This window comes from Lynx rufus, unplaced genomic scaffold (assembly GCF_022079265.1).
Source record: "Lynx rufus isolate CCGP_SWC_20201006 ecotype Redwood Valley unplaced genomic scaffold, mLynRuf1.p SCAF_7, whole genome shotgun sequence".
Classification (NCBI taxonomy): Eukaryota; Metazoa; Chordata; class Mammalia; order Carnivora; family Felidae; genus Lynx; species Lynx rufus.
The window spans coordinates 47166493-47192049 of NW_025814889.1; the positions used below are offsets into that span (position 1 = coordinate 47166493).

General features: G+C 45.0%; 1 protein-coding gene across 1 annotated transcript; it reads left to right on the forward strand.

The window, feature by feature from the left end:
* Positions 1-750: 750 nt before the first annotated feature.
* Positions 751-19061, forward strand: EMP1 (epithelial membrane protein 1). Its single transcript, XM_047066240.1, has 5 exons — positions 751-890; positions 15898-16010; positions 17599-17695; positions 17810-17950; positions 18872-19061. Exons 2-5 carry the CDS (start codon positions 15933-15935, stop codon positions 19036-19038), a joined length of 483 nt encoding a protein of 160 aa, XP_046922196.1. The 5' UTR covers positions 751-890; positions 15898-15932; the 3' UTR covers positions 19039-19061.
* Positions 19062-25557: the final 6496 nt, after the last annotated feature.

Sequence of the window (25557 nt, forward strand, 5' to 3'; positions counted from 1 at the left end):
CTTCCAGGGCCCCTCCCTGCGAAGCTCAACTGCGGAGCAAGGTCCAGATGATTATTACATGGAGATCAGAGAGCAACGTTCTTAACTAGAGGACTTGCTCCTGAATGTGAAGAGTCCACATGGGCATTCATTCACACAGCGTAATTAGAGACCAGTCTGCTGTTGAAGCAGCGCTCCATCATTCAGAGGCATTACGAGGGCTCGCGTTGTGTCCTGTTCTGGTTCCCAGGACAGCTGTCCCTAGGACGGTGCACCTAAGGCAGGGAAGCAAGTAGGAACTGAATCTGATCATTTCTGATGGCTGGGCACCCGGATGCATGAGGCAGGGGAGGAGGAATGGGAATCTCCTTTGATGATTAGCGAGGATTTCAACGGGCAGGGCTCTGTCCTGCTCCCTCGCCCCCTCCTCCCCAGATGTACATTTGGACGGATAAGTTGTGTTTGCCTATGCCCATGGTAACCGTGTCTCCTTTTTGGTGAGGAGGAACGGGCTTCGGTAAATAGATCTATTTGTGTGACTCCTAGTACTCATTTGAAGCAATGTCACTCCTTTTTCCACTGTGGTCTGTGTGTGTGTGAGTCAGAGGGAGCCTAAACAGGCTTCTTTGAATTGATGGCTCACTCCCAGCCTCTCTTGACCAACTGCCAACCTAGCAGGGCGTAGCTTACCAACAAATCTTTTTTTTTTTTTTAAAGGCAGACTGATTCATAGAAACTCCTTTAAAACGCAGTGAAAAGAAACCGCCCATCACACACCCCAGCACACTAGCGCTGGAAACTTATAACCTCGGGAGGCAGGTCCCTCCCCACACTGTGGTCACATACCTTCAGAAGAGCGGACCAGGCAGCCACCAGCTCCTCAGGGCGCCTCCGTCGCTTAGGACCCTCAGGTAGGACAGCTTCCAGCGCTGCGGGGAAGCTTGGAAAACTTTCTTTCCTTCTCTGCTCTCCTTCTTCTGACCTCGTCACCTAAGCTCCATGTTTTCTTTTTCCCTGTAGCTATTTGTCTATGAGTCTCTAAATTGAACTCTTTGAAACATCTGGCTGAAAGTGGATACTGAGACAACTTTTTCCATAAGGTTCAGAAAAATGCCTTTTGACTGGGAGCTTGGGGGACCCAGGGTGGAGGGTGGGGGGTAAGTCCGCGGGACTGGGCTGTGATTATGTTTTGCAGTAACTGGGTCCTTGCTCTGAAATGTGGAGGGAGCAGGGATTTTGGAACACACCAGGATAGGGCATTCTTCATGGGGAAACACTACATGCCTTTGAAAGGGCGCACCGACTTGCCAGATGCTTTCCAGTTTGTCCATTTGGATTCAATTGCTTCAGGATTTGGGTTGTTTCTCTTGGTTGTTTGCTGGTCTCTTTTGGATGATAGGTAGATACGTGCTTTTCTGTTTATTTTAGTTGTTGCATTTGCTCCTGCTCTTTTAGCTTGTTCATTCACTTCTGTTTAAATGTGTTTTTTCTCCCCACAGGATGGGAGGAGGGGGTTGGTTTGTTTAAAGAAAACAGAGAGGTGGGGGGGGGGAGCGGGTGGGTTGGGAATCAACTGGTGTGTCAGAGAAAATGCGGGAGAGTTGCGTTTGGTGGAATCAGCCTGATGTGGATTCCAGAGCTCCATGTCTCCTGGCCAGATGTAGAGGATGGGGAGAGGCGGGAGGGAAACTGGGTTTGCAGGAGAGGGTGGGGCAGGGGAACTTCATCTGGTGTAGAAAAATGGTGAATGGCTTTGTGCTTCCACCCCAGAAACAGCTGAACTTTAGTTCTGAGTGGAGAGAAATAATCATTATTATCAGAAATAAGAAAAGAATTTTTTTTTTTTTAGCTGAATGTGGAAGTTTTCAGCATGGAAGGCAGTGATTGTTTTGGAACATTTTATCTTCTTGCTCTTCCAGAATGTGGTTGTGCAAACGCAAACACTAGTATTAATGGTAAAGAGAGTCTGGAGAAAGGAAGAAGGGTGATTTCTATTTGCTTTTTTTTTTTTTTTAATGTTTATTTATTTTTGAGGGGGGGCGGAGGGGCAGAGAGAGGGAGACACAGAACCTGAAGCAGGATCCAGGCTCTGAGCTGTCAGCACAGAGCCCAATGCAGGGCTCGAACCCATGAACCGTGAGATCATGACCTGAGCCAAAGTCAGACGCTTAACTGACTGAGCCCACCCAGGCGCCCCTGATTTGTTTTATTTTTAAGTTAGCATTTTGGCCTAGGTGTGGCCCATTTCAACATAGATACTGGTTTTATTTTTCCTCCACATAAACAAGATGAGGAAAATGACAGGATTCAGCTTGTCAGACGAAATTAGGCTTTTCCTTTAGAAATGCAATTCGTTGGAAGAGACCATTTCAATGCAATCAGCCTGTGTACATTGTACAGACAAGGCGCCTCGTAAAACTGCCCTCGAGGGGATGATTAACTAAGTGCAAGGGAAACTTTTCAAGCTGCAGGGAACTCCCACATTTGCTTAAAATGTTTATTATTTCCAGATTACATGGATGTGGATTCAAGGAAGCCATTATTAAGTTGATAGTAATGGTATTCTATGAATCCAGCATGAATCTTCTTGTAGTTCTGTGCAACTTAAAGCTATAAGCAATATTTATCCAGTCAGCACATAGAAAATACTGACAAATCTGGGAGTGTCGACCATCATGAATTGCATTTTTTGTGTGTGTGCATTTCACATTACACTGTAGTTCTAGCAGTGAGAAAATACGCTGTATGTTATTTCCTGGAGTTTTAGGGCAGTTGTTGAAATGCTGTTCTAATTCTTGCCTTTCCCACTGCCTCTAAGTAGTGAGGGAGCTCCCTAGCTGCAGGAGCGTTTCTGGATTTCAGCTCTAAGTCTTTGAAAATACTGAAATGTGAGGGTTACTTTTTCCCCCTGCAGCCTCCCACCCTCAGAGTCGGATTGAATTCCACCACAGACTCTGAAGAATGGGGCGGGGGTGGAGTGCTGTCTGGAGGGCTGCAGGACATCCGGTCTGGCATCCTGGTCAGAGGACCCCCCAGATTTTACATTGTTTGAGGGCACTAAACTGTCCTGAGAGTTGGCACAAGGCCATCAAGGGCCAACCCAGAGCAGATCACATCCCAGAACAGATGCTGGCTACTTCCCAGGACTACAGGGCACATCTCTGAGGAAAGGAAAGGCATCTCTTCTACTGGCCGCTAGAAAAACTTACTGTGACTTTCTCAACTCTTCCTGCTTCCCTCTGAGACCCGCTTAGGCCTATCCAGTTCCCAGGGGCCATCCAGACTCCAGGGGGCCTTGCGAGTGGGCTCCATAAAGACCACCCTGGGATGCAGACCCTCTTGGCTTGGTGTGGAGGGTGCAGTGGGGGGTTGGTTCATGCCAGATGCACAGGGATCAATGGAGAGACAGCAGTCAGCGACCTAGAAGGCTTATAGATGAAGCAAAATGTTTTCCTGTAGACTCCTCAGAGCCCGATAGGAAGTATATCTGACAAATGGCCATAGAAAAGGGCACACGGCAAATTTAGTTACACTTTGTCTTTAATTTTGTTCATCAAATTCTCAGTTTGAAGGAGATTCTCAGTCTGAGGATCAATTCATTCATTCTCCACCATATGCAGAGATCCTATTTTTACACCACCTTGGACAGATGGCCACTTTACATTTCCTTAAAATTTCCAGAATAGGGGTGCTCACTACCTCCGAGTGAGAATCTCCGTGCTCCCCCACTACCACCCGCCCACTTTGCCAGACAACTCTAATTATTAGAATTTCTTAAATTCAGCACAATTGGCTTCTCTATAACTTCTATACTGTGCTCCTAGTTCTGTTCCTGGGCATGCAGAAAATATCTCTTCCATTTTTGTTGTCGCTCTACTCTTATTCTCTAAACGCTTAACCCTTAATTAATGTTCAATGGATAAAACTTGACGAATCGGTATTATCATTATTACCTAAGACTCCGAGAGAGCAGGAAGCATTTCTAAAACTTTACAACTATGCACGTCGTCAGCCATACCCACAGGATTTGATTCTGAGGGATTTCATTTTCTAAACACATGAATATGGTTTCTTCTTTCACTTACCACGAGTATATCCAAGGCTGCCGAACACAAAAGCTCAGAGACATTTGGGACTCTCGGACGTACAGACCCAGAGGGGACACACCCAGTCGCTACTTATGGAGGTGATGGTTAAATCAGTTAATCTAATACCAGAGGCACAGGCTTCGAACTTGGCCTTGCCGGGGTTATCCCGTAACTTGGTTTATAGTTCACGTAGCTCACACCTTTACATTGTTACCACCTGTCATGATAGCTCCAGGAACACGCTGCCAATCCATTATAACCCCAGACTAATTGCTTGGCCAGCACAATGGATGTCAGTCCTGGAGAAGAGCTCATAACCTTTAGCCAGGGTAGATCTGAAAGTTTCTGACCGTGACATTCTCTTTTCCAAGACTCTTCCCAGTTGTGCTTAGATGATCCCGGATTTCTGTTCAGTAATCAAGGGAGCCTTGATTGCTTGAATTCACAATACCCCACCCCCAAACACATATGTCTTGAGACCACTTTTTGTGATACTTCAGTCCCTGGTGCCCTGAAATAATTTCTTGCAACTTAACTGAGAGATCCACTGACACTGAAGCATAAAGATAAAAGTACAAACCCTTGTGGCGATCTCTGTTTCTCTCTCTTCCTTTGAAGAAATATTTGGGTCAGCATTTTCTCCCCTGTTCTGGAAATGGGCATTTCCCAGGAACTAAAATGGACTCCTCCGCTCTTGGTGCCATTGACTTGATGTGGATGTGGCAGCTTTCGTATTACCTGAGTCTGTTTCACGAATTCTTCCCTCAAATGGGGTAGTTAAAATTGAGAACACAGGCATAGGTTGAAAGTGGTGGTAAGAATCTCGGGGCAGATGCAACATGGCTGAACAGGGGAGGGAGGGTTGTGGTCTGGTCCCCACTCTGTCCTGTGACCATGGGCAAGTCACTTGTCTTCTTCGTGGAGGGAACAGAGCTTGATGGTCTCCACGGCCTCCCTGTGGCTCTGAAATTTTATTGTTCTAAGGTCTTATCGTCCCGTTTTGAGGAACCCCTTGGCTCATGCTGATAGTTCAATCCATAAAAGTTGGGAGAAAAGTTAACTGAGGCATCGTGTTGCATCGCAGGGCATTTTACACAAGGTTGAGGGTCCAGGCAGCCTCCTGGGCTCATCTGCTCTGAGATTCCTTTCGCCTTGTCACCAGATAGTAATGATTCACCCAGCTCTTGGAAGAAAAGGAAGAGGTTTGACTGATTACACACAAAGGGCGCCAGCTCAGATGAGAAGAGGCAGGCCATAGAAGCCTGTTAACAAAAAAGCCTGACAACAAAAAAGGATTCACCAGTAACCAAACCAGGTTTAGGAAGAAACTGAGCTGGTCCTGGGAAAGGAGCTCCACCCTCTTGTCTGGGAGGGGGACCCTGCAGCGTGAGGGTGTGGCGGTAAAGGTGTGGACAAGAGCGAGAGCGAATCTTAGAATCTTCAAATTCAAATAGTCGAATAGAACAGTCGTAGAGGAGGAAGAGGGAGTGGGTGCAAAGGCAGGTGTTTCCTTAGGCTTGTGTGTTGAGGGAGAAGAAGAAGTGCCACTGGACAGTTCTAGAAGAGGGAGAAAGAGCGCCGCGGAAAGAGAAAGACAGGGAGAAGTGCGGGGAGGATCCCACCCTATTTCCTTCCCTTCTTGTCTGGGGAACACCCCCCCCCCTTCAATGTTTCTGAACATTCCTCAGGGTCAAATATTTTGTTCTTTGTCCCCTGTGAAGAACCTTTGTTGCCCAAGCTACAAATGTTGGTCAATACATCCTTGGTGTCATTTGAATGTCCACTGAAAATTTATGCCAACAGGGCAGTGATCTCCCTTGATGTTTTTCCTCTTTTCAGAAGGCTCAGATCAGAGCTAAGAGCAAAATGAAGTCCTTGATACTTTGACTTCTCTCAAATAATCAAAGGCCCCTCCTTGGGGGCGGGGGTGCTGGAGATGGGGAACTGGAGAGAGGTTTGGTATCCTGGAACGGTGAGTTAGGCTGGCGGGTGCTGCGTCCCGGCTTCCCTTTGCCGGATGTGGCTTTGGTGGAGAAGGGACGCTTGTGCTGTGGGTGGGGGCCAGGATGGAACGTTGGAAGCGTGTCTTAGGGCTTGCAGTGTGGGGATCTGGTCTGGGACTTTTGGTGGCTTTGCTGTGGGCCTCCTTAGGAACATGACAGGAAGAAGTAGCTTCCCCCGGCACTGTTTTGAGGGGGCACTGCTGACCCTCTGATGAACCAGGAGGTGGTGGAAGGAACAGAGTGAAGGGTAGCTATGGTAGAAGGTCTAGAACGTCTGCCGAACCCTGAGACAAATATGGGAGAGAGAAGATCATGCTGGAATGGAGGAGGCCCGGCCTGGAGGGTGCGAGACTGTGGGTTTCAGTTCCCCGTTCTGGTTTAGGTGCATTTTCTCCTTGGTTCAGGGACTGGACTAAAGAACCTCTACACCTCTAAACAAGCGCTCTCACAAAGAGTAAGGAGGCCTGTGCCCCCCCCCCCCAGCACACTTGCCCCTGGCGGCCTCCCTCCCGGCCCTGCGGGCTCTCCAGGCCGCTTTGCTGGTTGAAGCATGTTGCCGCCACCTACTGTCGACCCGCCCAAGTGCCCCTGGGCTGGGCCACACCTTGATTTTCTTCCCAGACCCTAGTTATTGTCTTGGCAACCTCTCCCTCAAAGACATTCTGGTGGCCAGGACACTCCTCTTTTGTCAGAAGCAGAAGACAACCGCAGCTTCTGTCCTCACCCTGGGGGCCGTCGCCCCAGCGGCCTGGCCAGCTGCGGTCTGGGGGCGTGGGCTGGTCCCCGCATCACAGCCCAGGTCTGGCCTGAGCCTTTGCAGATGTTGCCAGATCCACCCCCTGCTTGGACACAAAGGAGGACAAGAGGAAATGAGAGAGAGAGAGAGAGAGAGGCTATTCTCCTTGGGAGCATCTGCAAAAGCAAGATTCATGCTACTTGTTTGTTTTTAGCATAGTCGTCAGCCCTTGGATTCTGCCAGAGAAGTTGAAAGTCCACTTGGCCGGCCTGAGCCTCTCATCTCACGGAAAGGAACAAAAAGAATCCCCAACAACCATCTAGCCTTTGCTCTGTCAGGCACGAGCCCCTCAATCCTCACGCTAGCCCTCTGAGGTCTACAGATCACGGTTAAGAAGTGCTGCAGTCAACAAATCACCGCAATGTATACTCTACATGTCTTACAATTTCATGTTAATTATACCTCCACAAAACTGAAGTTAAAAACAGAAGTGATGGAGTCAGGATTTGAACCTGGAGCCCATGTTCTTCATCACCGCATACTCTTTCTCTGTAGGAGGCACCAACCAGAGAGGTGATGTGATTTTCCCAAAGTCAGAAGTTAGAGGCAGAATTTGTTGGAGATTTTGGTTTTCTAATAAGGTGCTTGCCTTTTTCCTTGCTTCTTTCCTTCCTTCCTTCCCTTGTCTTCTTTCTTTCTTTCTTTCTTTCTTTCTTTCTTTCTTTCTCTTCCTTCTTTTCTTCTTTCTTTCTTTTTCTTCTTTCTTTCTTTCTTTCTCTTCCTTCTTTCTTTCTTTCTTTTTCCCTTTCTTCCTTCTTTCCTTCTTCCTTCCTTCCTTCTTTCCTTCCTCTTTCTTTCTTTCTTTCTTTCTTTTCCTTCTTTTCTTCTTTCTTTTTCTTCCTTCTTCTTTCTTTCTTTCTTTCTTTTTCTTCCTTCTTTCTTTCTTTTTCCCTTTCTTCCTTCTTTCCTTCTTCCTTCCTTCCTTCTTCTTCCTTCCTCTTTCTTTCTTTCTCTTCCTTCTTTTCTTCTTTCTTTCTTTTTCTTCCTTCTTTCTTTCTTTTTCCCTTTCTTCCTTCTTTCCTCCTTCCTTCTTTCCTTCCTTCCTTCCTTCCTTCCTTTTTCTTTCTTTCTTCCTTTCTCTTTCTTTCTTTCTTTCTTTCTCTTTCTTTTTCCCTTTCTCCCTTCTTTCCTTCTTTCTTCCTTTCTTCTTTCTTTCTTCTTTTCTCCTTCCTTTTTTTTTCAATACCATGCTTGTTCCCCCACCCCCACCCCCTGGTTCTTCATCCCTAACTATGCGAGAGTTTGTGCTAGTTTATACCAAGGTCAGTTAAAACACTACTCTTTCTCTAATACCCCCCCATTTATTATCGATAGACCACGTTTGGGAGATGGAGCCCCCTTTCCTCCAGGACCATGAAAAAATAGTTGTTTCCCCTAGAGCATGTAGTTTTGCAGCTTGATTCCTGATGTTTCTCCTGGTCATAAGCTGCTCTGCATGTAAAAACATCAGGCCCCGTGATGATGTAGCTATAGTGAGATACAACCTGAAATTCTTTCCTTCCACACCGAACATCAGACATCCAGAGGCAGGAGGAAATGGCCCTTTGGGATCCTTTCTCTCCACATGTTTCCCACGGAGAAATTAACACCGCCCTCTCCCACCCCTACGTAAAAACAATATTTAGAATGGAAAGTACGCTTGACATAAAACAACAATAACAATGGCCAGAAAAGCTCATCTAAGGTCTCATCCACTCAACCTGCTTTTAATCCCAGCCTTTTCCTCCTCCGGACACATCCTCTCCAACTGCTCCCAAAAGAGAGTGTTTCCTTTTCTGCTTTTGTGTTAAATGGACATCCACTTTGCCAACCCAAATGATCCTCGATGGGACACAAACACATCAAAAACAAACCAACCAAAGCAGAATGATCCTGAGGAGGATAGAAAGGCTTGGTGTTGCCACTCTACACAGTGTCCTTATGGAGGAGCAGCAAGCAGCCACCGTTGGGTGTCACGCTAAGGGAGGTGGCGCAGAGATAGAGGCTGACTCAGGGAAATCATGTGATCAGGGGCAGCTTCATCTTTCATCTTTTCTCGTGCCTCGCAGGAAGTACCACGTCTTTGGTCAGATGGTGTGAGAAAGCTTTCTTCAAAGTTCACAGTTACCCAGAAAGGCACGGAGATTTCACAATCAGGAAGACATAATCCAATGAAAAGACAGAGTCGTGTCTAAAGTCGAATAAAATCAAGACTGTGTTATGACATGATAGAGATTTAGGGATCTATGGTGATGTCCTTTGGTTACTTCTTTGATAGCATGGAAGTGCTGCTTCAAAGGTGACCATTCTAGAGAATGCCTGGAGGCAGCTTTATTTTTTATTTTGTTAAAAAAATTTTTCTTAGTGTTTATTTATTTTTAAGAGAGAGAAAGAGAGGGCAGGGTGGCAGCAGAGAGAGAGGGAGACATAGAATCTGAAGCAGGTTCCAGGCTCTGTGCTGACACGGGGTTCGAACTCACAAACCGTGAGATCATGACCTGAGCCAAAATCGGATGCTTAACCAACTAAGCTACCGAGACGCCCCTGAAGAGGCAGCTTTAGATTGAGGGCAGAACTAAGATAAGGGGTAGGAGTTGCCAAGAGCAGATTCTGATGCATTGTCAGAAGGACGTTTCTAATGGGAGGGTCTTGGCAAGTAGTGAGCTCCCTGTGACTGGAGGAGTTTAAGCATGACTTAGATAGTTCCATGGTATGGATTTGTAGCTGAGGTTCATATGTTAGGGAGAAATTTTAAGGCCCCCTTCTCAGTCTAGAGATTCTATAACTTAGATAGAAAAGTTAAATCTGTGGACAAATTAGTGGTTAGAAATTTAAGATATTTTCTTTGCATTCACTTATATCCTCTGAAATAAAAGGCAACAAACACATATATACCCTTGTAAGTTCAAATGTCAAAATTGCTCAGGAAAATATTCGTATGTTTACATAAGTATTTACATAGGAATATATAACATGGAGCTTGCATATAATAATATGCTCAACACATAGTTATAATCATGTACAGATGATTTCTAAAAATTATAAAAGACTAAAGTTTGTGTATGTAATATATATATATATATATATATCCTTCCTAATAGCATTTATTTGCTCACTGAATGGAAGTTTACTTGGTACCTGTCATGGACAAGACTCTCCTTTCGGAAACTTAGAATCTTAGGGGTGAGAGAGCCAAACATTGCCGTAAGTAATTTTGTTACCAGGCAGATTGCCCCTAGTGGTTTTAATAAAGAGCTATGTAAGGTTATTACACAGTGGGGGAAAATGACTACTTCTGACTTATGTATCCGGGAAGGCTTCTTAGAGAAGGCAGATTTGAGCTTCTTTGAAAAAATTTTGATAGGTAGTTCCTGGAGGAAGCACACTTGAAAACAAGGCTCTTTCTTTGGAAATCAAACCCTCAGGATTCCCAGGGCCGGAGTAAGGTGTTTGGAGCCTCTTTTCCAGTGGTTGGTGGAGGGGGTGGTGAGGTGCTTGGAGGATTTTGAGCAGAGGAGTGACAAGGTCAGATAACGAAGTGGCATAGAGGGTACAGCAGAGAAGGAAGAGCTCAGAAGGAGGACCACCGGAGAGGCTGATGCCGTGGTCCAGGTTAGGATCTGAACTGAGCAAGGACAAGGCGAACAGAAAGTAAGGGGTGGATGAGGGATAAATAATGGAGGAAGAACCCATGACCTGACTATGGTTTTTTGAGCTATAAAATTGGGATGAAAGGAAGGAGAGATGGGGAATTTGGCAGCTGGCCATGATTTCTCCCTTCTCCCCAGAGAAGCTTGGGTTATACAAGGCTGTCAGGAAAATGACCAAGCTGTCTTCGAGCTAGGCAGCTGATTCACATGTTCTCAGAAAGCTCTCTTGCACCATCTGGTAAAGGATGCCTCCCTGTGTCTTTGTCCGGGAGAATCTCACTCACTCTCAAATGAGTCGGGGACATTTGACCTCTGTGCGACTCTCTCTCTGCTCACATAACCTCCGACCTCCCCACCCCTCACCCCCATTTCTGATTATGTTGTACCCCCCAGGCTCTGGCTAGTTCTTTAGTGATTGAAGCCCAGGATTTCCACCACTTCCTTTGCTGGAAGAGTGGGTTTTTCATTGTCCTATTCTATTGTGTGGCTCCCAGTTATTGTGACTTAGACCACCACCCTTAAAGAACTGCATCCCCCAGACTCTGGTGGTGGCAGTTCAATAAATACACATACTCTGTGGTGGGAAGAACTTATCTGACCCTAGCTTAACAACCATGGAGCCAAATTACCAACATCTAAACTCCTCTTCTGTATCTTTAGAAGTCAATTATTCTCAAAGTCTCTGCAGTATTACGTACCCATCAGAAAAGGAAAGGTGCCCATAGGAGCCTGATTTGTTTCTCGTGGTCAGAGCATCCTAAAAATTAAGGCAAAGCAGTCTCAATAGCTATGTTCCTTTGGTTCTTTCATATTTTTTGGGAGTTGGAGGGCATAAAAGGAAGGCAAGAAACCAGTAAAGATTTAAGTGGATGGAGACAACCTGGAGAGGACAGTTATCCCCCCTCCCCCCACCCTACCTTAGGTAGTCATTTAGAGCTCCAATTATCTTATAGAATTTGTAATTCTCAAGGTCATTTCCACTAACTGTGATAATTTTCTTTTAGCAAAGAACTTAATGCAAACCTAGAATGGTGAGTGTTGTGAGATTTGCATTGGGACTAGGAGCATAAAAAGACTGCCGCTCCTATGTGGGCTGGGCAATTTGAGAAGAAAAGGGGAAGCATGGTCAGGAATAAAAGATGGCGGTGGTGGAAAGGGAACTGGCTGGCCTGTGTGTTTGGGAGAAAAGGAGAGAGAGCTGCCGTGTGGCTCTAAGTCTCAAACTTCCTTTTCTTTTAATACTCAACTTCTCTCTAGAGTCACAATGCATGCCTCCCATGCTTTTCTCAGTTTCCTGCTCAGCCCAATCATATCCCTGAGCACCCCTGTCTCAAGAAATCCTACTCTGCTTACAGTGATGGGTGGAGAAATATGTTCCTTGCAACTCACATAGAACAGTCAGTGGATGTCCTAGCCTTTAAGAACACAGTGCGTGCACTAGCTCTGTTGGCTTAGGTTTAAGTACCATAAATAATGTTATGGGAGTCCCCAACAACCAACTGACAAACTTTGGGACTGCCCAATGCACCAAATGCTCGGAAGGTTAGGCATTGCACCTAGTTATTTAGAATTGCAATGCTGTTATTTTGTACTTCCTGGTTTGAGCTGCCCAGCTGTGACTAAGAGTATGCTTTCCACTGGAGAGTGCCATCCAAAGCATTTTAGAGAGGTCTGAGGCAGAAGCCAATTATTGTTTTAGTGAAACCAACTGCCAAGGAAAAAAGTTGTAACAGTCAATACTTCCAATGATATGAATATTCAGAAATGGTTTCTTTGCAGTGCTTTTGTATGAAGTGAGATACATACCAGGGTAGGGAATGAGTCTCCTTGCAAGCTGCACTGCTGGTAGAGGGTGGGCGGAAGGTTTAAGAGCATGAGAACTTCTGTTATTTATTCCCATTCTGCTCTGCTATTAGATCTCCAGACATTCACCCATTAGGTAGAATGGTTGTCTATGAACATATCAAGATTTCCTCTGCCACCTCACCTCTGGGTGAGGGTTTCTCTGCTGGGGATACTCTAGTATAGGGACTGAGTGACTAGGAACAATCCAGATGAGAAACTTAAGAAGATAGTTTATTCTGTTTCCAAATGTGTTACAGAGGGCCACTGAAAACAATGGAAGCCCTCCTAAGCTGACAATGGATGACACTGATAAAACCTGACGAATTGGGGGCAGTGAAAAGATGGAGAAGTTATATGTATTATGTGCTATCTCCAGCTAAATACCCCTTACTTCTGGTTGGATACAGCATCCAAAAGCAGAGGAAATTATGTGTTCTATACACTAAGCACTCTTGCTAATTCAAGACGTTTTGCTCCTTTCCTCAGCGGATAGATGTGGCACGATCACAGGAATCTAAGATGAAAGAGAGTCACTTCTTTGCTTGATTCCCCCACCCACTCCTCCGGCTTGCACAGGCAGGGAAATAATGATCAGGTGGGGCTTTGGCTTAGATCAGGAGTGAGATCCAGCCTTGGTTCTGGTGGCAGTGGCTACAGGTCTCATTTCACAAGCAGACCAGAGCACACCTAGTTAAATCACACCACGTTCAGTCCAGGGAGCAAACAATGCTTACACCAGGCAAAGAGAGCATCTGCAGATGACTGGCCTGAAGGTTAAAGCAGCCAGGAAAAAACAGCAGAGCACACACAAAACACAAGGGAAGGTACCAGGCCCTGGGGAAAGGGAATACCACACGACAGGGCACTATAGGACCTCTCCTTCATAAGGCCATTACCCTCTAGATCAGGAGAGAGATCAAGAGGCTGAGGGGTAAGTTGGGTGGGCTGAGGTGGATGTGCAGTAGGAGGAGGGTGTATGGAATGCAATAATGTTCAAGTCATCAAAATGGAGAATGTAAGCTGAGCAGGGATGAAAGGAATCAGACTTACTTCGGAGGGTTACATAGCAACCCAAGGGGGCAGAAATTTCTACTGAATTCCCAACAGCATGCAAGGCAGGGAACTTGCGATGTTTCCTCCACCTCGTTTAAGAAGCCTCATTTGGTGTACTGTATTCTGTTCTTGGCCCCTCAATCTTTTCCCACTTTTAGGAGGAGGGTGTTTGTCAATTAGAAGCCAAAGGAATAAAAAAAGCATTTATAGAGCCCAAGGAGGATTAAACATATGACTCGTTATGTAATAATTTGTAATCCCCTGAAGTCAGCCATTTCCTTTCCCCGTGAAGGTCAAGATCAGGATCCAGGGATGGTGTGAGCTTTCTCCTTCTGATTTCTGAGGGTGTGTTCTTAGTGGTCTCCCCACTCACAGGGCAGGTATTAGGCATAATGACAATTTCTAAGAGCCCAAAATGATCTGTACACACTGCCTTGTGATGTACATAGCAGATATCCTACTACTTGTACTTCTCATAGGGCAGCCTAGTGACTGACTGGTTATATTGGCAACAGCCACTCTCAGTTTCATAGAATAATAATAGGAATACTAATAGCCACAACCAAAGCCGCCCTATTAGCACCTGCCATGTGGCAGGCACTGGGCGAGTTTTACTTTCATGATCCAGTTTAACCCTCCTGTCTCCCTGTATAATTAACATTGCAGCCCCCACTTTCTATAAGAGGAGACTGAGACTGAAAGGTCAAGTGATCTTATATGATTCTAATTCCACCTGTTTAATTCGGAAACCTCTTTTCACTGTGCATTAAAGTCAAGCAGAAAATTGCGGAGGTATGCACGAACCTGCGAAAAGCAAAAATAAATTTGAATGTGTAGGAAGATTATTAATAGCAGGCATGAAAGCTCCAAGCTCTCCCCTGAAGCGGCAGGATAAACTTCATGATTTTTGTCATTCACAGTGAAATTGGACACATTCCTACAAAGTAGTCTGGGTTGAAGGGAAGTGTTGGGATTGGGAAGGAAGGCAGGGGTTGCTGGAGACAGTTGGGATGCACGGAGGGGAAGCCAGCGTCTGCCTCTCATTCCTGGCCTGTAAAGAGCAAGTCTCCCATCAGTTACATTAGAACATTCTAGACTTTGTGGGGTTTTGTTTGTTTGTTTGCTTGTTTTAGAACATTCTAGACTTTGAGTACTGATGAGGAAAGTGAGAGGAGATAAAAGGCACCTGAAGTGTTGGGACGATAGCATCAGTGCTGGCCACGAAATACCTGGGACAGCAGGAAAGTGGCTCAAGCACGCTCAAAGCTTCAATTAAATTAGGTGGAGTGAGAGAGAGAAGCAGGACAATTGCAGGATGTGCACAGCCATCTCCTCCTAGGTGGGGACATCCACATATCCACTCTGCTGTGAATAACCTCCAGCCCTTTCCTTTTGAAGTCCCTTGAGCCTATACTGCATCGTAACTATTGTGGGCATGATAAAGCACTCCCTCCGCAGCTGACATAAATCAGAATAGCCACTCCCATGTGCATCCTGCGTATTTTCTTTATGATCAGTGGGCTCCCTTTTTCTCCTCTGCGGAGATTATGGCTGAACGCTTTTGTTATCCATACCCATTCTTAATGCATATTACTTCTCAGTCCTCCTAGCACGTGAGTTATGCATTTGCCTGTCTTCTCCATTGGGTCCTGAAGGATTGGACTTTGTGTAAATGTCACGCACAAATAGATGGCACCTTTAGTGGTGTTTCAGGCTGCATGCTTCTAAAGCCCCAGAATCGACATCGTGCATCAACAGAAATACAGCACTGTGCCCTAGACAAACAGCAGAGTCCCTACCATGAGCCACACACAGCCCAAAGGCTCAGGTGCAGTAACACAAATCTGAAATGTTCAATCAGTAGGTGATCAGGCCATTAAACTGTAATTAGGTTGTTATAATTATTGAATACCAAACAACATTATAATAACAGAAGTTGTGGCTCTCACATTTTATAGCTCACCCGGGATCAAATTAGTGGCCTATTCAGTCTCTGGGCATAGTAATAGCTGCTGTTCTGTAGAAGGAATCCACTTCTATTAATATCACTGGGTGAGCAGTTTGATAGAGGCACGGATCCTTCCTCAGTGGAAAATGGAAATTTATATGACATCGTTGCACAGAGACCTGGAAATTACAACTGTGAAAAGGCCTTTTAAAAATCCAAGTTTTACTTTTTGGTGCTTACACCACAAACGAGATAAAACACCAACGGTGATAAAATGTGGGCTTTTCTTTTTTGAAACAGGCTGTATTAGAGAGAGGAGTATATAAATCCTTGAGAAGCGGAATTATGTTTATATTGAGGTGTATGTAAGCAGACGAATAGGCGCTTAGGAAACTAGGTTAATACGATGTTTCTAGGAATTTATAATGAAATTGTGATGGTTTTTATTGCAGCTCCTCCTGACTTTAGCAGATAGTCCACGCATGTGGGAAAGCTGAATCATCTTCCTGAAACTGACAGTAACCTTTTTTCCCTCCTTTACCTTCTGTCTTTTCAGAATTCTCTTCGCTCTTGAAGCATCAAGAAGCCAAGATGCTGGTGTTACTAGCTGGTATCTTTGTGGTCCACATCGCCACTGTCATCATGTTGTTTGTCTCCACCATTGCCAATGTGAGTAACGTTCTTTTTTCCATTCATTCACCCAGAAGTTATTTGGATATTTATATAAAGCGCTACAAAAGAAGTTTGAGCCACAACCCCTGCCCCTTGTGAATATACAGTTTAGTTGTGGAAAACAATAAACACACACGCGCACTTCCAATGATTAAACAGCGGGGGGTGGGGCGGGGGATAAAAGCCAGTGTCAACAGCCAGGGCTCTAGGTGTCTAGGGGCTGGAGAAGACAATGAGACTTCTTCAGTCTCTAGCAGAATCTTCTCCGGAGGTGGAGCTTGGAGGATGGGCAGATGGGCGGGGTCTCTTGGCAGGCGATGAATCGAGGAAGGAGTAGGGACGCATTCCAGGCAGGAGCGCTAGCTAGCCGAGGTGCCTGCCTCCTTGAGGGAGAACCTTTGTTCAGGGCGGAATGAGGACAGCCATGTATGCAGCAGGAGCAGAACTTCTCTTCCTTCTGGGAACCTTGATTAGAAGGATAGATGGGAGAGAGAGGATGAGAAGCTGTGGTTGCCAGACTGACACATTCAAATTCTGAGCTGAGAGTAGCACGTGAAAGTGGTATTTTGCGTGATTAACCTGGCTCCACGGAATTAACTCACTTAAACAAAACAACATAAAAATATGGAGGTAGCAGGAGCCTTTTCTCTCCGAAGCTTGGGCTACTCTGACCTCTAGTGGTAGTCGATAGCATCACATTTGCTTTTGTTGCGCTTTTCTCAGAAAGAGACAAGACAGCTCCTCGCACACAAAAATCAAGGCCACCCATCACTAGGGCCAACGGTGGTTCCAGAATCTAAGTCCATGTTACAGTTAAAGAACAAATGGGCTTTAAAGTTCAGATAGAAGAGTTTGCTAACATTGGGGGGGGGGTGTGTGATCATAAGCCGGGCTAATTTAAGTACAACTCTGATAAGACAGAATCGCCGCCCATGAGGCCTTCTCCAGACTGTTAGGTTGGCCATTCTATACACCAGCCCCTAAGTCTCTCAGAATAACAAGCCCAATGAACGACTTCAAACCGCAGAAGTGGAGGCCGAGAGTGCTGAATGTCTGAATTAGCTCCTAATACAGGGCTTGGCACCTAGCTGTTTCTTGAATCAAGAGCAGGTGATCACACGTTCTTGGACGTGTCCTTCCAGCAATGCTCATTCTAACAGGTGCCGTGTGTGGACAAGTGGATGCTTGTTTTTCAGAAGAAGAATGGTTTTTCTTGGTCCAGGTGGGAAGGGACACTGGCACCACAGTGAGCCTTGGGGAATACGTTTTGGTCACTCTTCTACTTTTAGGGGCCTCGACATTCTTCTGTTTAGATGAAAGTGGCTTCTTGACACGCGGCCCCAGAGAAGCTGTGTGATTTGTCTTTAGCCACACACTCTTCCATCTTTCCTCTTGGGACCTTTGTGACTTCGGTTTGAGTCACATCTCATTTCCACCAAGGGATGGGGGTGCTGAGCCGTATTTGTGGCTCAGTACTGTGTATTGCTTAAGATTCGATCCCGGCGCAAACCTGATTTGTTATTCCTTTTTCTTTTAAAGCAGAGGGTGAGTTTTTCAACCACCGCTTGTTTCCTTTTGGTTTCAGGTCTGGGTGGTTTCAGATGATACAAAAACATCGGTAGGTCTTTGGAAAAACTGTACGGGTGGCAACTGTGATGGAGCCCTGTCGTATGCCAATGAAGGTATGTATTCAAGGGCTGTGCTTGGTCCTGAGGGTTGGCGTGATCAGAGAAAAGTCCAGTCCATCCCGGACGAGTTAGTCTAATACCCTTGTTCTCCTCCTCCTGTGTCCACAGATGCCCTCAAGGCCGTGCAGGCTTTCATGATCCTCTCCATCATCTTCTCCGTCATCTCTCTCGTGGTCTTCGTGTTCCAGCTCTTTACCATGGAGAAGGGAAACCGCTTCTTCCTCTCAGGGGCCACTATGCTGGTGTGCTGTGAGTATCGCAGTGGTGGGCTCCCATTCGTGCAGGGAAAGCTTTCATGTGGGTCTTACCGAGGGTGCTCCCGGCAACTCGGACAGACAAGCACATGGCTCAGTGAAGTCACTTTGGACAGCTTTGTCCCCCGGTTGTTTGTTCTCTTTTTGAGAACCCCTGATCGCTGCTTGGAATGAGTGCTGTCAGTTGCTTCATTGTTTAAACCTTGCACTCCTGGGGCTGCCCTGTCGCTAGTCCTTGTACAGTGGACACTTGAGGGCAGGAAGCTGGCGGTCCTTAGAGAGCCGAAGCCACTGCCACAGTGCATGGCCTTAGTGCTGTTCTTATTCTTCGTCTTTCTTCCCAAACACACAGAATTTGGTGAGAGGCTGTGTTCTTTTGTATCCTGGGCAGCCTGCCTACATACGCGGGGGTCCAGAAGGGAAAGCTGAGTGGCGGACATGAAGTTCTGTGTTTTGCTTCACACTTTTAGCTTCTCAGAGCAGTAGAGATATGAGAGCCCAAACACCTCTAGTTTACCAACACAACCATCGAGGTTGGTCCAGGGCAAATCATAAGAACAACACTTTGGGGCTCAGTGGCCAGATTTTATCCTCCCGATGAGGGAAATAGGATCTTTTAAAAATTATACAATCGGGGCGCCTGGGTGGCTCAGTCGGTTAAGCGGCCGACTTCGGCTCAGGTCATGATCTCACGGTCCGTGAGTTCGAGCCCCGCACCGGGCTCTGTGCTGACCGCTCAGAGCCTGGAGCCTGTTTCAGATTTTGTGTCTCCCTCTCTCTGACCCTCCCCCGTTCATGCTCTGTCTCTGTCTCAAAAATAAGTAAACGTTAAAAAAAAAAATTATACAATCTTTTTTCTTTGTTTTAATGTAAACAAACAAACAAACCAACCTAAACTTTTTTTCCCCCCTTGCAGGGCTGTGCATTATGGTCGGGGTGTCCATCTATACTCATCATTATGCCAGTGGTTACGGAAACCTCTACATGAAGAGTCACCATGGCTATTCCTTCATCCTGACCTGGATCTGCTTCTGCTTTAGCTTCATCATTGGCATTCTCTATCTGGTCCTGAGAAAGAAATAAGGCTGAACAAATTCATGGGGATCCGGGGGGGTGGGGGTGGGGAGAAGGAAGCCGTTGAATCTGGGAGGGAAGTGGAAGATGCCATGCAGGAAAAACCAAGAGAGGGGCGGGGGGCGGGGAGGGGAAGTAAGGGTGGGAGAGGCTGAAATCCAAACCATTCCTGAGGAGGTTCTCTATGGTGGAGCCCCTGCCCTTAGGAGAAAGTAATTGGCTAGTACTCTGCTGCTCCCTTGATGCGGGCCCCAGGAGAGCCTCTCTCCAGCCACCACACTTGGCCTTCAGCTGTCCTCAGTTACACACACTGGGGCCCCATCAGCTGCCACACCACTGGCTCCACTCCTGAGGCTGAATTCTGGGTCTCGCACTGCGGTCCTCAGACCTATTGCATCAAGTTAAAATAGCGGTACAAGTTCCAGCAAGAGCAGATCTTGTTCTGGGGTTGAATATGCTAAGCCTGGAAGCCATTCCGCCTTTCTGACCCAAAACAAAACATCACATTCCAGTCTGAAGGACCCACAGGAGGGTTATGGCCAGTGAGCCATGATCCCTCTTTAGAACAGATATTTAACTCTGTGGAACTCAGTGGTATTTGTGACAAAAATGGGAGAAAGAGATACAGTCCTAAGGCCAAATTGGTGGATTGCTTAAACCAAGAAAGAGAACTTTTCACAGTGGAAGGCCTGGGGGATGGTCAGAACTCAGACAAGACCTCACGCGGCTGTCCCTCATGGAGACCTCTCGCTATGGACTTTGCTAGGCCTCTTGCTTAAAGCCAAAGCAGCTCTTCTGGTGATTCTGTAAAGCCACTAGTGACCAATTCAGTGGTGAAAGTACCACGCAAGTTATGGGACCAAGGGGCAGTTTTGTGACACTGCAACAGTAGGGTTATGTTTTTAGGGCCCCCTGTCCATACAGTCAGTATTTCTTTTAAGTACATGATGGGAGAGAGATGGACACGGTTCCCTGTGACACGATTTATTACCCTCCCTCTCAATGATAACTTTTGAGGATGTTTTGTCTAATTATACACATTGGGGATCAGGACTCCTAGGCTCAGCGGTGGCTCTCGCTTTGACTCTGCCTGGAGTAGTCACCTTTCAGAGGCCCTGCCTATCCCACTTCACAGGTGATGCAGGGCCGTTCTGGAAGCTTAGTAAAACACACACGAACCAAAACCAAATAGATCCTTGGGTTAAAGGTGCTATATAATTGTGAAGTATTAAGCATACTAGATTTCGGTCGTGGTAAGAACACAGGGCCTGCATTCCCAGGAAAGTTAGAAAATTCCCATGAGATAATTAAAAATATAGGTGATGGGCAGATAATTTCTTTAAGGAAAAAAAAAAAGCAAAAACTCTTGTGGTACCCAATCAGATAGTAACTGGCTGTCTGTTGCCATAGGAGCATTTCTATATAGGACTTAGTTGCAGTATGTTATTCCTGGTTAAGCAGGCATTGCTCTGGCCTGGAGGAGCTGTTTCAAGCCATCTCAGATTCTGTCTAAAGGGGTTGTTTTAGGAAGACATTTCCTCTATTGCCTGAGAAGATCTAGCCCAGGGAGAATCTGAGACATCTTGCCTACTTTCCTTCTCCCAGCTCTCTCCTTATCCCGTTTCTCACATGATTTTCCTCTTTGGGGAGTTGTTATGCCATGACTAGTGGTATTTATGTAAAAGGACTATGACTAAGTATATTTCTCTGTGTTCATTCTGGTTAAGGGAGTATTGAGGGCAGGCCACCAGATTATCGTGGCTGGGGGTAGAGGGACGGCAAGCCAAAACTGTGGGACGATGACCTTTTTAATTGTGACTTAAACATCACATGATTATAGAAGGCTGTCTTATGTGCAGGAACACACTTACATATCAGATATACCCAAAAGAGATACTTGCATTAGGTTGGAAAGTCGAACCATGACTGGAGTGAACCATGTATTGCCTTGTCTTTTACTTTATTTCTGTGACATTTACGTCTCATGTAATTTGCATTACTTTGGTGGGTTGTTCTAGTACTGTATTTGGCTTCTTCTTCAATAGATTGATATTTCATATACTATAATTGTAAATATTTTGATACAAATGTTTATAACTCTAGGGATATAAAAATAGATTCTGATTCCCTTCACCGTGTAAATGTTTTCTTCCTAAAAAATGCAAGAGATGAGAAATAATCATGACATTTATACCTAATTAAGTTGTCAGTCAGTGTGGTTTGGACAATTTGGCATTTATTGGAGACATTAAGTTACCTTCTGGTAATACATTAGGCATTTCTACAGTAACTCAGCAAGTGAACCTTATTAGGTAGTTTTATCTTGCTTTAATTAAACCTCTTAAAGCAAAAACCAGAATTTTGTAAGCTAATACATTAGAGAGATGTTATGATCTTGAATCAGAATGACTTATGACATTAAGAAGTGAGATACTCATAAAGTTTCTTTGAAACACAATTCGTCTAACGTGTCTTCAAAATATAAAGCAATTCACAAAGATAAGCATCACATACATACCTTTGCAGAAACCCATTCATTGCATAAACTGGGGCATATCTGTAGGAACCAGATGAGAAAAGGAAAGCTTTACTGCTCTCTGTGAATAATAAAGACTGGAATTAACAGTGGAAAAGCAGAGTAGATACTGTGTACCCTAGCATCATGTCAATACCCATATCATACAAATGGTTTTAATGTGGAGTAGGCACTCTGCCAGTCCCCTGCGGTTTTGGATGAGGTAACAACACAAGGAATACCCAGAAAGCATACACAATGGAACCTGAAAATGCAACTTCAACATATCTTCAAGTCAATTAATCAAAGCGCATTGATTATTAATACTCTCTCAGAGACCTATGTAATTTCTTAGATTATTTCTGGGATACTATTATAAGAGGCTATTTCTCTCCCTTAGCTCCCCCTAGCATTCTTTCCCTCATGTCATTTGCCTCGCCGTGGATCAGACCTCCAGAGCATCCTTTTTTTCCCCTTCCTTCTCTAGATCTTTAATCAGAATCTCCAATAAGCTTTCAGAACTTCTCTGCCAAGATGAAATCTTCCACCTCAAAGACCTGGATGATGAATGGGAGTGTATTATTCAGGATTCTCCAGAAAAAACAACCAATAGGATGTGTGTGTGTGTGTGTGTGTGTGTGTGTGTGTAAATTTATTTTAAAAAATTGGTTCACATGATTATGGAGGCAGGCAAGTTCAAAATCTGCAGTGAGAATAGGGTTGGCAGAGGCAGAAGACCCAGGGAAGAGCCAATGCTGTAGTTCAAATCCAAAGACTGCCTGCCGGAAGAATTCTCCCTTGTTTGGGGGGTGGAGGTGGTCAGTCTTTTGTTCTATTCAACTGACTGAATGAGGCCCACCCGCATTATAGAGGGCAATCTGCTTTACTCAGAGTCCACTAGTTTCAATGTTAATCTCATCCAAAACACCCTCACAGAAACATCCAGAATAATGTTTGGCCACATGTCTGGGCACCATGGCTCAGCCAATGTGACACAAAATAAAGCATCACGGGGAAACATTCTTATTAAGGATAAGGCACAAACGTTCTCAGAAATAATTTAAAAGAAGCTTGAGCAGTGGAAATCTTTATGTTTACAGCTGATACTTAGTTCAAATAGTGAAAGAGTAAGACATGGGGTTAACTTCAAAGATGATCTTAGATATCCTATGAAAAGACAGGAAGTTGTCAGAGTCCCTTTTATAGTGGAGCTTAATCAACATTTGTTAAGTTCAATGTCTTAGGTAGAGTCAAATTGAATTAAGGTGGTTAAGAAAGTGCTCTTAGGTGAAACTGGTCCAAATTTATGAATATCAGGAAGATAAGCTACAGAGCTCTCCATTACCGCTCAAGAATGGGGGCTGCAGGCAAGTGGCGACGTTTTTATTCATCAAAGTGATAAACGTGAGGTGTCAAATGAGCAATAGACAGCTACACCATTCTGCATTGGACTCAGCCATTACAGTCTCTGTGCCAAACCCCACTCACTTTCAGGCACAGAGAGATCTTTCCAGAGGGACTTGAATGAAGGTATATGAACAGTAAAGAGAGTATTGTGCAGGGCTCCATACTTAAACAGAGAAGCCCTCTCCTATGTTTACTAAGAAATAGAATAGACCAAAATACAGATAAAATTCCCTAGCCAAAAAAAAAAAAAAAAAAAAGTACACATGAAGTTAAAAGAAGCCTAGATTTTGGGGAACAGGAGGGAGCAGGGTAAGGTGGTGGGGGGCAGGATGAAAAGAGAAAACTTTGCTGGAAAATTTGGAGTAGATTCTGAAGAGTATCGACTCAATGGAAAGAGGTATTTGCAGTCCAGGGAAGCATGCAGCTCTTGAACACAGCAGGTAGGGAAGGATGTCCACTGACTTTGTGGAGCCCAAGGAAAGGAGTGTTTTGGAATGTTACCTAGTCCTGTTTCTGTACGGGAGACATGTGAAGCCTACTCATGGGGCAGGAAGGTGACCATTAAAACATGTATTGATAAACCACTGGGCACTAGGTGCTGTACCTGGAGGCTAGCAAATGAAAGCTTCAGCAGACATGCTTCCTGTCTTCATCTAATTTACAGTCTAGGAGGGCAGTAAGACTCATACCTAGAGAAAATGGAAGGAGACTCTCTGGGAGCACAGAGGAGATGAGAACTTTGCTACCAGGGGGGAGGATAGAAGAGCGATTTTCAGGTCTTCGTCCCTTTCTCATGATCCTTATCCCACCTCGTAAGCAATTAGCTGACAGCTCCTGTGGATTTTACCTCTGCTACATCTCTTACCTCCCCAAATCCCCCTGCCCCACAGGCCACTCTTTTGTTCCAGGCTCTCCTCGTCTTCCATCTGAATGACTGTAGGTGAGAAACATTCCAGTGGCCTCCATATCTTTACTCTTTCCAGTCTCTCTTTTTGGCTAATGTCCGGATGGATGTTGATGGATGCTTGCATCACCACCAGGGAGCCAATCCAGGGCTGGGAGAACAAGAATTCCCACAGACGATGCCAATGTGTATGGGAGTTCATACTCAGTCTTCGGGTTAACTGATGACCCAAAAGGGCTACAGAGTGAGTCCTAAAGCAAGAATGACTGTCTTCATATGGCGAACGAGGGACTTTATTATATTAAGAGATAAACTGAACAAGGGGTGGGGGTGGAAAAACAAAAACAAACTGTTGAGTCTTTCCCACTATAGGGATGGGTCGGGTTCCAAAAGCTATTTTCCTAAGTTGGTTTTCGGGTAAACTCAGAGCATATTTTTCCATGGAGACAATTCAGAATTATTTTACTTATAAAATGGGTTAAAAGGCTTGTGTAATCTAGCATGGAAATAAGCTTAATAATTATTACACTATTATTATATTCAACGGGAATGAGTTAGTTTAAATTCTGGAAACCTAGAACCCTCTGTTGCCCTTCCAAACCTTTCATGGTAAGAGTAGCGTGTCTGATGGAGAGCGGAATGGAGAGTAGATATGGGTCCATATTCCAAAGCCATGGGAGCCTGTGGGCCAGGAAATCCCTTTTCCCTGGCCATGTTCCGAGTTTGTCATTGAGTGCAGGAGAACATGGTGTTTAGCATGACTCTGTCTGTCTATAAACACACACACTATATAGTTTTTTAAATCGGGTGTTAAGCTGGAATGACTTGCTCCACTCTCTTGATCTCATGGCTCAAAATCAATCTTAATTTTCCCACATGTGTTATCGTATTAGTGGCTTCAATCCAGTCTATCCAGGAACTTTAGAATGATTCTAACTCCTTAGTATAGTTGTTGACACGCTTTTGGGCATTCTGAGATCTTATTGTTTTAGTTTTATTTTACAACTTCTCTTCCCTCTTACAAAATGCTGATATAGGGCACATATATTTATAAGTTTTAAGGTGAATCAAGATCCAACCTGTTTTGACTATTTGGGTATAATTTTGCAATTGCTTTTGAGGTAACTAGGCATTGCAAAATCAAGTTTGAGAATTATAGTAATGGATTTATGAGGGAGGTAGATTATACTAATTCATCTGACATTTAGTCATCTTGTTTTAAAAAGTTACGATCTTTCTGGCAGTAATATTTAGACCCAGATTTCTTTCCATAAGCCAAATTACCAAATTCGCTTCAACCTACTTGCCTACTTGTACGGACTCTGCTAATTTCTCTCCCAGAGTAATTCACATTCTCTACCTCTCATCGTATTTAATACTTGTCAGAGCTCCTCGAAGGACAGGTAAAAGATCAATGCAGACAACCCTTAAATGTTCAGTTTAAGTTCATTTCAGCTTCCCATTCCTATGACCTTTCCTTGGACATCCCCATTCCAAGAGCTGCTCTTCCTGACTTGGAGGAAGGAGCTCTCCTCCCTCTTTCTGTGCTCATGCCTACCACCACCGCCACGACAACCACCACCATTTTTTGAATTTCATACTCTTATGTCCTCAGGGATTTCTTATAGATACCTCTTTTTCCCCTGCATTTCCAATTTCTGTCCCTATCGGAAGTTTTCTCTTGTGCATAAAATAAGCATGA

What these genes read in the sequence shown, in the direction of transcription:
- EMP1 (XM_047066240.1), top strand. Translation starts at nt 15,933, where the DNA reads ATGCTGGTGTTACTAGCTGGTATCTTTGTGGTCCACATCGCCACTGTC. An exon ending in TTGTCTCCACCATTGCCAAT is followed by an intron (nt 16,011 to 17,598) that starts GTGAGTAACGTT and finishes TTTTGGTTTCAG; the next exon opens with GTCTGGGTGGTTTCAGATGA. An exon ending in CCTGTCGTATGCCAATGAAG is followed by an intron (nt 17,696 to 17,809) that starts GTATGTATTCAA and finishes CTGTGTCCACAG; the next exon opens with ATGCCCTCAAGGCCGTGCAG.